Source organism: Sinohyriopsis cumingii, chromosome 6 (assembly GCF_028554795.1).
Source record: "Sinohyriopsis cumingii isolate HCF-2022 chromosome 6, ASM2855479v2, whole genome shotgun sequence".
In the NCBI taxonomy this organism is placed as follows: Eukaryota; Metazoa; Mollusca; class Bivalvia; order Unionida; family Unionidae; genus Sinohyriopsis; species Sinohyriopsis cumingii.
This window is the reverse complement of record NC_142966.1, coordinates 132,465,411-132,477,756: the sequence shown is the minus strand read 5'-3', so window position 1 is coordinate 132,477,756 and position 12,346 is coordinate 132,465,411. Positions and strand designations below refer to the sequence as shown.

Genomic DNA, 12,346 nt, shown 5'->3' with positions numbered 1-12,346 from the left:
TTTAATTTAATAACTATCTGGTTCTGTATGCTTGAAGAAAGAAAACAATTTGTGTCAGTATTCAGTCATTGATCTCTAAAAAGCAGATAATTAATTGTAATTCTAACTATAACTGAACAATGATGCCATTAAGTCTCCTGTTTGTTTGTTTGCAATCTATCCTGTATAAAATGGTTACTCAGTCCAGGGTAAACAGGAACCACCTTCTCACTGGAGATTGGTAGTGAATAGCTAGTCTGTATATTATATTTAAATTCAAATTCAAGTTTTCTGCATTGATTTTTCTCTTTCTTTTGTCCTTGCTATCTGGTGTATACTCGGAACTTTACTATGCTTTTTCTTACTTTATCAATGAAATGTACACGTACTTTTTCTTCCCTGAGATGTTTTAACCTTTTCGCTTTACATTAAAAATAAATATTAAATGCTATAATACACAAATTAATTTCATTCGTGAAATATAAATATTAATTGTAAACGTTGGTGAAAACATACTGTGTCCTTTTCGCGGACTGATATCCCTTTCTTGATGTGGGTCCTTTACGTGAAAAAAAACTATTTGTAACAATTTCTTTTAAAAAAAGATATATTAAATACTATGTAAAATGAGTTACTACACAATATAATATAATTTATGAAAAAATATTGATTGAAACTGTTAGTGAAAGCATCCTCGGTCTTTTTCGCATTGAGGCTATTGACAAAATCTGTAAGCACGGTATTTGCCGCAAAAATCGAACTTTTTTTTACTCTGTCCAATATATAATTGTAAGGTTATAATGTTTGAAATATTGATTTGGTCATTTAGTTTAAAGAATCATCGTTGGACTTAATTGCTTGGGCTTAATGTGGAATGCTTGCGGACATTCGACTTGGCAGTTTCCAAACTATTTACATCGTCATTAGAGTGTGATTTATTTATTTATTTATTTATTTATTTATTTATTTTCGTCATCAATTATTTATGCTGACACTAAATGCATCCGTATAGTGCTTTTCTATGCTGTATAAGACTTATGTTTGTTGTAGTTCCATATAGAAGCATTTTCTTTACGCTGCAGACAAATCAGTTTTAGAATAATTATAAATTCAATGCCTGTTGTGATTAACACTTTACATTGTACTCCAGTTTAACCCATGATGTAAAAAACAAACAAGCAAAAACACAATGCCAATCCTTTCGTGAGAAGATAGAATGTCCAAATGCTTTATGAGCGTTATCCATCGACTTGATATACTCAGTCCAAATCCATTGTGAGCGTTATCCATCGACTTGATATACTCAGTCCAAATCCATTGTGAGCGTTATCCATCGACTTGATATACTCAGTTAAATTCAATAGTTTCTTAACCCAATACTTCATGAACATAATTCCAGAATTTGATACGAAAGACAGAAGTCCAAGCTACTTGATATGCAAAATAAATTTAATTCAATAATTGCTTAATGAAACACATAATTAACATAAGTCATGAATTTCATTCGAAACTAGAATGTCCAAGTCACTGAGTGTTATCATTGCCAACTTGACACACAAAATTCAATTGTCCAAGTCATTGAGTGTTACCATTGCCGACTTTACACACTAAATTCAATTCCTCTTTATATCAATTCGTTTCAACAAATCAATGCCGTAGTTTAACTGTAAATTCAAGCAAGTGTTATATTTGTATTTTTGTTATTCCGTGGTAAACTGTATTGTAGTTGAATCCAAACATACCAAATCTTATACAATTTTCATTCTTCGAAAGTGGTCTTATCATAATGAATTAACAATATCGTCCCAATCTTTGTTATGACCATGTGCGAAACTATCACATACAGGCCTGTACATCAATGCAATGATAATATTCTGGCCATTAAGTAAACACAAGAGGAAGTTTATAGCTATGATTGGAGTCATTGATAAGAAACAAAGTACTCGGATATAGTAATATCAGGACCAAGTTCAACCTTTACACTGTCAAACCTAACCTTCCAGTTCTGTGCTAAACTTAAGACTGGGTAATACAATGTTACATATATCCCAGGAAAATACCGGACTCGCTTGTTAAGTAAGCGCAAGGAATGGCAATCTAGTGATAAAATTTTGCAGTAGTTTTAATATATGTTTGTGGGATTATTTATGGTGGCATCTATTATCTGTCAACTTTCTAGTACGGCTATTAGCAACCATGCGTCGCTGACGTTGAGGCCACGACTTCGTAAGTATAAACGTGTCAGTTCGTACAAATACTTAGTCCAAAACGAGGCTAACCACCGTGAAAGCATTTAGATATAAACACCTTCCTGGTTGCCAAAAAGAAAAGGGCGAAGAAGGCTCGATATTTTAAAAGGTAAGGCATACAGTTGCCAAACAGGACAACATTACATTTTTAGAATCTTTAAAGTGATGTTTCTTTGCACTTGAATTTCATGGGACTATTCTTACAGGATTTAAAACTGCGATTACTCTGGAGTTTACCCCTGGACTAAGGAGATACATGCCCATGTTCGAGTGCAGGTTGAGAATTAAGGAAGTAAATGGAGCAAAGAAATTTAATTACATGTTTTAAACAGTAAATAAACCTTCTTTAGCTATAATAGGTTACTTTCGACATTCCGGTAAAGGTACAATAACATCTGAGATATATTGCATGCATGGATTTGTTACCATGGCACACTCTTGAGTGATATTTGAAAGCGAAAGTACACATGCATTACTTGTCGTTGATGGGATGTGGACCGCGTTGGATGTTCGTGTTTCAACCACTCGGGTTTTCATTGCATCAGCTTATATAATTAGCACTGTTCTCGCCGAAATGTTATATCACATCTCTTCGACCCTCCCCCCCCCCCCCAATGGTGTGCAGAGTTTCAACCATTTATAATGTATTTTTCTATTTTGCTCTCTCTCTCTCTCTCTCTCTCTCTCTCTCTCTCTCTCTCTCTCTCTCTCTCTCTCTCTCTCTCTCTCTCTCTCTCTCCGGTGACTTTCCAATGTATGAAAGGAGAACATGCTGGATGCTCATGTTTCAACCATTTGGGTTCTTATTGTATGAACTTGTATAATTAGCACTGCTTTCGCCTTAATAGTATCCCACATCTCTTCTCCCACCAGCACGCCAACCCCAAAACTGCGCAGTTTCAGCTATATACAATGTTTTTTTTCTTCTTTCAATTCTCTCTCTCTCTCTCTCTCTCTCTCTCTCTCTCTCTCTCTCTCTCCGGTGACTTTTCAATGTATGAAAGGAGAACATGTTGGAAGCTCATGTTTCAACCACTACAACCACTCGTGTTCTCATTGTATGAACTTGTATAATTAACACTGTTTTCACCTTATTATTATCCATCATCTCTTCTCCCACCCGCACGCCACCCGCAAAACAGTGCGCATTTTCAGCTATATACAATGTCCTTTTATTCAATTCTCTCTTTCTTCCCTCTTCTCCCCCCGCCCCCCCCCCCCTTCTCTCTCCGGTGACTCTTGAAGTTTCTAACTCTCACTTTCTTTTTCTACAATCCTAAAAGGGTTTAATAAATAGCGTCCAATTTAATAATCTTTTCTGTGAAGAAAAAAACTTATATTTATATTCATTTCTTCTATAAAAGACCGATGCTTATGCTTCTAGTGGCTCCATTAAATCTTCCCACTGTCTTTATATGAGGGTGTCTTACAGTATATCAGTTCTTATTTGGGATAATTAATTGAAACTATTCCTACATAGCTTTGAATGTAATGACCTTCAAATGCGGACTGCTTAGTCTTTTTATGAGCCTCTGTGTCAGCTTTTTCATAATAATGCACGCATGCGTGTCTGTCTGTCTGTCTGTCAGTATGTATGCATGTATGTATGTATGTATGTATGTATGTGTATGAGTGGTAGGTATGTAAGTAGATAACTAGTTAGCTTGCGGGTTTGAGAGCTAACTTAATAGTTAATTATGATACCTAGGCCTGTACACAGCTATATATTTGCAAACAAATTTGCACTTTAAATTTCTCAAAAATTTGTAGAACAACATGAACTCTAAAGAGAATAAGCTCCTGGTTGCAGCCATTGATTTTGGAACAACCTACAGTGGATATGCATTCGTCTTTAAACATGAAGACGTCAGTAAAATCAACGCCAATACTGTGTGGGCTGGTGGGAGTCTGATGTCTTTGAAGTGCCCCACTTGTGTCCTCTTCGACGAAAATAAAACATTTCACTCTTTTGGCTACGAAGCTGAAGACAAATATTCAGATTTGGCTAATGATGACAAGCATAAAAGGTGGTACTACTTTCGTCGTTTCAAAATGTCCCTGCACAAAAAAGAGGTAAATATACATTCAATTATCCATCTGTTTATGGTCAAAGGTTGCACGATAGGATAAGCGAACTTATTCACGGATTAATCTTCAGATGGTGATATACTGATCGAGTCTATGGCACATTAGCATTTTCTTGTATAATTTTAAATCGATAGGGGAGTTCGATGGATGTCACCTTCGCTTCATGCCTCTGTGACACAGTTCGATGTATGTCACATTCGCTTCGTGCCTCTGTGACACTGGTTATAACGCAATTTATGTAGTTCTTTTATCTAATCCATCGTCTTAATAAACTATATTGACGAAACATAACCCTGCAATGATACTGTAGATAATTATTTTTCTTCATGATGCATTTATGACAAAATACCTTTAAATTTGTTGAAATCAGAGTTATCGTTTCAACACTCACTACAAGGAAGCACATTATATGCATTTAGATTAATGTTTATCATGAACGTGGGCCGATACGAATAACTGTCCAAATTAATGTATCTTTAAAGGACCTTATATGCTTACATTATTGTTTATATTTAGATCAAACGAGACGTCGAAATACCCGATGACAAGGGATTGACAATGCCTGCGAAGAAAGTATTTGGTGCTGCGATTAGATTTCTAAAGACACATTTGTTGAAAACCTTAGAAACTCGAGGGACGGGTGTCGCTGAAAAAGATATTCTTTGGGTCCTGACCGTTCCCGCTATATGGAGTGACGCCGCCAAACAGTTTATGCGGGAGGCTGCTGTGAGTGAGGTATTGATGCAAGTGTTCGTTGTGAGTGAGAATGGAAGGAAGGAAGATTGAAAATGTTAGAAGGGATAGTACCAAAGAGACCAGCATATACACAGATAGAAATCAGCTTGTGAACGAGGGAAACGGCCATTTTGTACTGATGTGTATCCTGATCCTCTCTCTCTCTCTCTCTACACACACACACACACACACACACACACATATATATATATATATATATATATATATATATATATATATATATATATATATATATATATATATATATATTCACACTATACAATACAAACAACAACAAGAAGAAGCAAGAAAGCTCCAGAACTGTATTAATTCTAATCCTGTTTAAACCTTGGTTACACAGATTTACAGTCTGTGAAATCTGTAAATCAGACATGCTAATGCCTGACGCTGAATTCATTTATGGTGAATGCCACTGAGTTCATTAGATAAGGCCTTTAAACGGATAGATGCTGAATACTTTCGATCAGGGCCTTGAGACCGGATAGCTGCTGAATACTTTCGATCAAAGCCTTGAGATCGGATAGTTGCTGAATACTTTAGATCAAGGCCTTGCGAGCGGATAGTTGCTGAATACTTTAGATCAAGGCCTTGAGACCAGATAGTTGCTGAATACTTTCGATCAAAGCCTTGAGATCGGATAGTTGCTGAATACTTTTGATCAAAGCCTTGAGACCGGATAGTTGCTGAATACTTTCGATCAAAGCCTTGAGATCGGATAGTTGCTGAATACTTTCGATCAAAGCCTTGAGACCGGATAGTTGCTGAATACTTTCGATCAAAGCCTTGAGATCGGATAGTTGCTGAATACTTTCGATCAAAGCCTTGAGACCGGATAGTTGCTGAATACTTTCGATCAAAGCCTTGAGATCGGATAGCTGCTGAATACTTTAAATCAAAGCCTTGTCACCGGTGAGCTGCTGAACAAGTCCTGGGACCCAAAAATCATTTTGAGGTTCAGTTTGAGACTGACATTTTGTGTTAACCTATTAATTATAAACTCTCGACCAGCCTTCCACTATCTTCAGACCCCATCTTAGGAAAAGGAGTAATAATGATGATAAAACAATAACAAAATGACAATTCACGTAGTATTTGTTGTAAAGCAGAGCGCATAAACCAGCACAATACCTAGTTTATCGGTGGTGCTCGGATAATAGTCAATAACTAGATATTTTTGTGTGGGTTCTATCTGAATTATTATTTTTAATTAAATGGCTTTCTCTGATGATGAGCTTGGGGTCAGTGCTGAATAGAGAGGGGATAACAGTCTTGTGTACAGATTGCTTCTATCTGAGGAACTTGGGATAATTGTACTGTAACTTTAGGACCGTATTATATATGTTGATTTGTAAATATTTTAGTCTGATTTGCAGAGAGGAAAAAGTAACATTTAATATATTTGCTGGAATCGAATTGTCTTGCCCAAACATCATAAAGCTTAACCCTAAATATTATACAAAAACATTCCGCCCAATCAAATCCGTGGCAAGAGCTGTTGCTCGAACTGTTACGTTTAAGCTCGAAAGACCTCACATTGATTGCCTATAAAATTGAAAGCGTATGAAAAGTAATGAACAAGTCTGAATCTTTCATGGCTTTTTCAAGTTGAACATGGGCATTTTGTTATTTTGTAGATTTTAAAATTTCATTTTTGTTATTTGTGATCATATTATGGCACCAGCTAGTAACATGGATTGATGCAGCTTTAGAATAGTGTCATGTGTATGCTATAGGTGAATTAATACAATGCCCAGGTCTATCAGTGCCAACCAGTGCATGTCCTGTCAAGTGTTCCATTGGATGCAGCCAAGTGCTATTAGATCTTTTGAGTAACACGGATGTTGGTATTCCTCCTAAGTGCTTACCAGTTTGTGTGATTTGTGTGATTTGGATTTTTTAACGTAGCTTTTTTCAGTCATATTGCTACGATGTCTGCAGTGTGGCAGTTTATAGTGATGTCTAGCACTGGGGCATTATGCCGCAGACATGTAGCGTGATGTCTCACCCAGTCACATTATCCTGACACCAGGCCGACCAGTCCTAACACTAACCTCTTAATGCTGAGCGCCAAGCGAGACAGCTGTTAGTACCATTTTTGTAAGTCTTTGGTATGACTCGGCCGGGGATCGAACCCACGACCTCCCGCATCCGAGGCGGACGCTCTAACCACTAGGCCACCGGAGCGGTCTTACCAGTTTGTGAACTATGGAGTTATAGAACATCGATATTAAAAACCACAAAACATTATTATGGAGACAAGTATTCATGAGTATGTTCCATAATAATTTAAAAACCGATTCGGCTCATAACTGACAAGACATTAGAATGGCATTAGACAAATTTGGATTTGATTATTACCTAATAAACCACCGCTCCGCGGCCAAGTGGTTAGAGCGTCTGCCTCTGATGCGAGAGGTCGCGGGTTCGAACCCCGGTCGAATCATAACAAAGACCTATACAAATGATATTAAAATCTGCCTTGCAAGGGGCTCAGCATTAAAAGGTTAGTGTTAAGACTGGTTGGACTAGTGGTAGGATAATGTGACTGGGTGGGACATTATGCTACATGTATGCGGTATGATGCCCCAGTGTTAGACATCACTATAAACTGCCTCACTGCAGAAATCGTAGCGATATGACTAAAAATTGTTAAAGCTACGCTAAAATCCAAATCACACACACACACACACACACACACACACACACACACACACACACACACAGAGTTTGTAAACCCATACAGAATAATATTCTAGCTTTGCGGATTAATAAAGGTTAATGGTCTTTAAGGTGCAATTATAACATTTGTTTGTGCGACTGTATCTGTGTGTGCACGAGCTGGCAATAATCTAGCTAAATCTTAATTGTTGAAACCGTCCTATATATATATATATATATATATATATATATATATATATATATATATATGGAATTTATATATGTGGAATTTATTTGGAGGAGAGCACAGAGGGAGGGAAAAATAACCCCCTGCCCAACAAATAAATTTGTCAATCACTGTATGCTACGCAATTTCAAAAGGCGTTGCAAACAAGACCCGCTCAGTATATGAGAGTTCACAGAATCATATAATGTCTGCAACTGATAAACCGATAAACATTTTTTGAAAAAAGCAAGATTTTAAAACATTTGTTCATAAATATGCATATTTGCAAGGTAAATGTCTACGTCTTCTAATGTTGACTACATTTATAACTACAGAGGAGTTAATTTGCAAAAGGATTCTGCAGGCAGGTTGGATAATTTTAACTTCTAGATGGTCATGTCAGACCCATGCCATGCATAAAACAGTGTTCTGTACCATATGCAAAGGTTGCGTAGGGACCTTCATGTTCTGATAATTTGTATATTATACTCTATTGACCTTGGATGAAATTTAAGTCTTTGTGATGTTGATGCAAATCATATTGTTAAAATGTCGTAAGTGTCAATAAAAATTTAAATATTGTTCATGAAACTGGGCTCTATTGGAAAAAAAACTTTAAATCTGACCTGTATTTCCTGATTAAATTTATAAATCTAGACTTTGATTGGATACAATTTTCACCTGATTTCCTTATGTTCATGTCTTACATTTCAGGCGGAAATAGACAGTGGTGCATTGATAATTGCTTTGGAACCAGAGGCAGCATCTTTGTATTGTCAGTTGTTGCCAGCCGACAAGTTGTCTGGTCAGGGAAGGCTGACAGCCGCCAAGTACATGATCTTGGATCTTGGAGGTGGGGATATATGCATATGATCTTTTCAGTGTGTGTGTATGTATGTATGTATGTATGTATGTATGTATGTATGTATGTATATATATATATATATATATATATATATATATATATATATATATATATATATATATATATATATATATATATATATATGTGTGTGTGTGTGTGTGTGTGTGTGTGTGTGAGAGAGAGAGAGAGAGGTGCAAACTCGAGGGTTTTGATCCCCAGCACCATAAACGTTTTTGCACTATATTTTCCTCCATAAGTATTAATGATTACATTCATTGATCATACAGATAAGTTTCAATGTCACCAGCCCAGTAAAAGGTAAATATTGTTTTATCATTGTACAAGAGGTTGCAAGTTTGAGTTGCATGAACACAAAACCGAACGTGAAGAAAACTGTTTTCTAAGATTATGCAGAAATTACTGCGGATGATTCGTGCATGATTTTATATGTTCAATTAATTTATTTTTTATTTTCATTTAGGTTCATTTTGGGCAATTAATGAGATGAAATTTTTCCGTGTAATATTCGTATTCCAAAACTTTTGTTTTCCAAAGATTATTCTTATTCTTCTCTTTACTCGACACCTTTCTAAAATAGACATAGTCTACCAATTCTCTTGTCTTTTTTCCTGACGTTTCCCCTTTCTACCTTTTTCACCCATGAATAAACCTACCTGCTTTTTTAAGGTGGTACTGCTGATATAACTGTGCACGAGAAACAAGCGGATGGAGCGCTCAGAGAACTTCACGAACCAACTGGAGGAGCTTGGGGAGGGACTAAAGTGGATGAAGCCTTTCATCAGATGCTGATTAAAATAATTGGCGCCAAAACATTCAAAGCATTTTGTGACAGTCATAAAGCTGACCACGTGGACCTGCTTCGAGAATTGGAAGCGAAGAAAAGAACCATAACTCCAGGTTCAGATAGCAAAATTACAGTAAAGATGCCCGTTTCTTTGACTAACATGTATGAAAAAGATAGCGGGGAAACAATAGCAGATGCAATAAAAGAAACATCATTCAAAGATAAAATGATTTGGGCTGCAGACAAGGTTCGAATTGAAGCAAACCTTTTTAAGGGGTTATTTCAGGAATGCACTGACGGTGTAACACAATGCGTGAGAGAACTGTTACAAAAGCCAGAAGTCAAAGACGTAGACACTTTTTTAATGGTCGGAGGATTCTCCGAATCTCCCATGATGCAAGCCGCCATTAAGGATGCATTTCCTAATGCTAAAATTATTATCCCAGCAGACGCCGGGTTGGTTGTTTTGAAAGGAGCCGTGGTCTTTGGACGTGAACCAATGAAAATTGCGTCTAGAATTGCAAAGTATACATATGGTATCAACATCTCACCTCCTTTTGACAGCACAGTACATCCAAAAGAGAAGAGGGTTGCTGTAGGTGGAAAGGAAAGATGTAAAGACGTGTTTAAGAAGTACATACAAAAAGGAGAATCCATAAAGATCGGTGAACGGAGATCTGGAAAGCACGTTAGCTTGAAAGCTAACCAAAAGGAGATGCTCTTGAAAATTTATGCTTCGACTGCAAAGGATCCACAATTCATCACCGATCCAGGCTGCGAGTATATGGGACGGTTGGTTGTTAAACTCCCGGAAGAACAAGATATTTTTAAGGTGAATGTGGACATGATGTTTGGACAAACTGAACTCTTGGTGGAGGCCGAGGAAGAAACTTCGAGACGGAAATTCACGTCGTACTTTGACTTTTTGTAGAGTTTGTATTTGCATTGAAGTTAGCGGGCAATGAAACGGTTTTATAATCTAGGTTGATTTTTCTTCTATGTTAACAAATGAATTGAATCTAACCGTTTTATTTTGTTTTTGGCTTTGCCTTCTCTTGCATCAATCTGCTCGGATTTAGTGAATAACGTCAATATAATATATTGTCTTTGACTGAAATAAATAATTTAATTTCCAGATTGCACGAATGAATGCATTACTGGAGAATTTACAATTAACATCATTGGAATATCAATGATCCTTATTGTTACTACCTATGGGATAAATATAGGATTTTGGTTTGGAATCAGTTCATGGAATCATTCTTCAAATATCAAACTTGTATTGCGGGCATTTATTATTGTTTTTGGACAAAACCATGTTTCTCCTCGTGCTATTTTAATTTGCCACACGACAGTTCTGAAGCATGCCTTGTGAATTTAGTATTTCCTATGAGAAACAATTCCATATTACTTAGGAGAATATTAAACAACAAAAAACCCATATGATTCGGTTTTAGTCACCAATAAAAAACCCACCAGTTTCTCCATAGATTTCATAAGATGGACGTTTTCCTTGAACACCAAGCCACATTTGTCTCTTACAGCGTGTAGTCAATTAAATATGGTCCAGTAACTGAGGAATGGTTACAAGGTTTAGATGATATCATTTTATGTAGTGTTGGTAACTGAGGAATGGTTACAAGGTTTAGATGATATCATTTTATGTAGTGTTGGTAACTGAGGAATGGTTACAAGGTTTAGATGATATTATTTTATGTAGTGTTGGTAAGAAAATAATATGCCACATTTTCAAAGTAACACATCCAACTATGACATAATGTTTGTTGCATAGGCGACCTGTTCACTGTTGATATTAACCCCCAAGAAAATGAATGATTGATTAATTGATCACATTATTTAATTCTCGAATTGTTTTTTTTTATTTACATAGATAAGACAACAGTTTTGTATCTTTCGATAGTTAATTTTCGTAAAGAACTATTCTACATTTGGTTTTTTAGATGCATAAATCATTAGCGCAAACTAAATTTTGAAAGCTGAATGTTGTTTTCTCAATAAAATTTCATTCTTACTATGAACATTACTTGAGCGTATGTGCGAATCCACTGAAATATAGCCATACTTGAATAAAATATTTTATGCCGGCTTTAAAACAAATGTTCAGACCCATTTTGTTGTGTCTATCTTAGGTGTAAGTTCAGTTCTATTTTAGATTTGTTTTAGAGTATGTTATAGCAGAATAATAACTGCCCTCATGCGGTAAGATCTTTTTTCTTCTAACGAAGAACACGAACAAGACATAGACAATATCACATACTCATTAACTGAATGTCTTACTTTTACAAATAAATTCTGATTTCTACTATGCGTCCAAATGTATTCCGTAACTGTCGCATGAAAATAGGCGTAGAGGGCGCAAAATGACTTTTAATTCATCTGCTCACTGAGTTACTAAAGAACAGATTCGCAAGTAAATAAGAAGGTTGTTTCGTGACTTTCCTCCAATATACTTAGTAAATCTTTTTATTTACAGTGAGATATTTTTCCTTTATCTACAATGCAGACGATGCGCTCCAGTTTGGTTGCAATATTTGCCACTTAAAAACAAAATTGGATTCTATATGTTTTATTTTCATACCTGTTTGGGACGGTATGGGTTCTGATTAGAATTCAACGTTACATTTCGGAGGAAATACAACCTGATCGGAATTTTAACATCACGTATAGGAATTTTAACAGATAGTATTCAGTGACAAATA

The 12,346-nt window shown here is 36.1% G+C and overlaps 1 protein-coding gene across 2 annotated transcripts; it reads left to right on the top strand.

Annotated features, from left to right (window-relative positions):
• Positions 1-2,212: 2,212 nt before the first annotated feature.
• LOC149798001 (heat shock 70 kDa protein 12B-like) lies at positions 2,213-11,744 on the top strand. Of its 2 annotated transcripts, none has more exons than XM_089963072.1 (5): positions 2,213-2,337; positions 3,999-4,301; positions 4,833-5,042; positions 8,671-8,809; positions 9,509-11,744. In XM_089963072.1, the coding sequence occupies exons 2-5, from the start codon at positions 4,005-4,007 to the stop codon at positions 10,555-10,557; spliced, it is 1,695 nt and encodes a 564-aa protein (XP_089819198.1). In that variant the 5' UTR covers positions 2,213-2,337; positions 3,999-4,004; the 3' UTR covers positions 10,558-11,744. The 2 variants fall into 2 exon arrangements, with proteins under 2 accessions (XP_089819198.1, XP_089819197.1); XM_089963071.1 differs by having other exon boundaries at positions 4,833-5,051.
• Positions 11,745-12,346: the final 602 nt, after the last annotated feature.

Excerpts from the sequence above, each read along its gene's own strand:
- LOC149798001 (XM_089963071.1), top strand. The coding sequence starts at position 4,005 with ATGAACTCTAAAGAGAATAAGCTCCTGGTTGCAGCCATTGATTTTGGA. Across the intron at positions 4,302-4,832 it reads TGTCCCTGCACAAAAAAGAG|ATCAAACGAGACGTCGAAAT; the intron begins GTAAATATACAT and ends GTTTATATTTAG. Across the intron at positions 8,810-9,508 it reads CATGATCTTGGATCTTGGAG|GTGGTACTGCTGATATAACT; the intron begins GTGGGGATATAT and ends TGCTTTTTTAAG.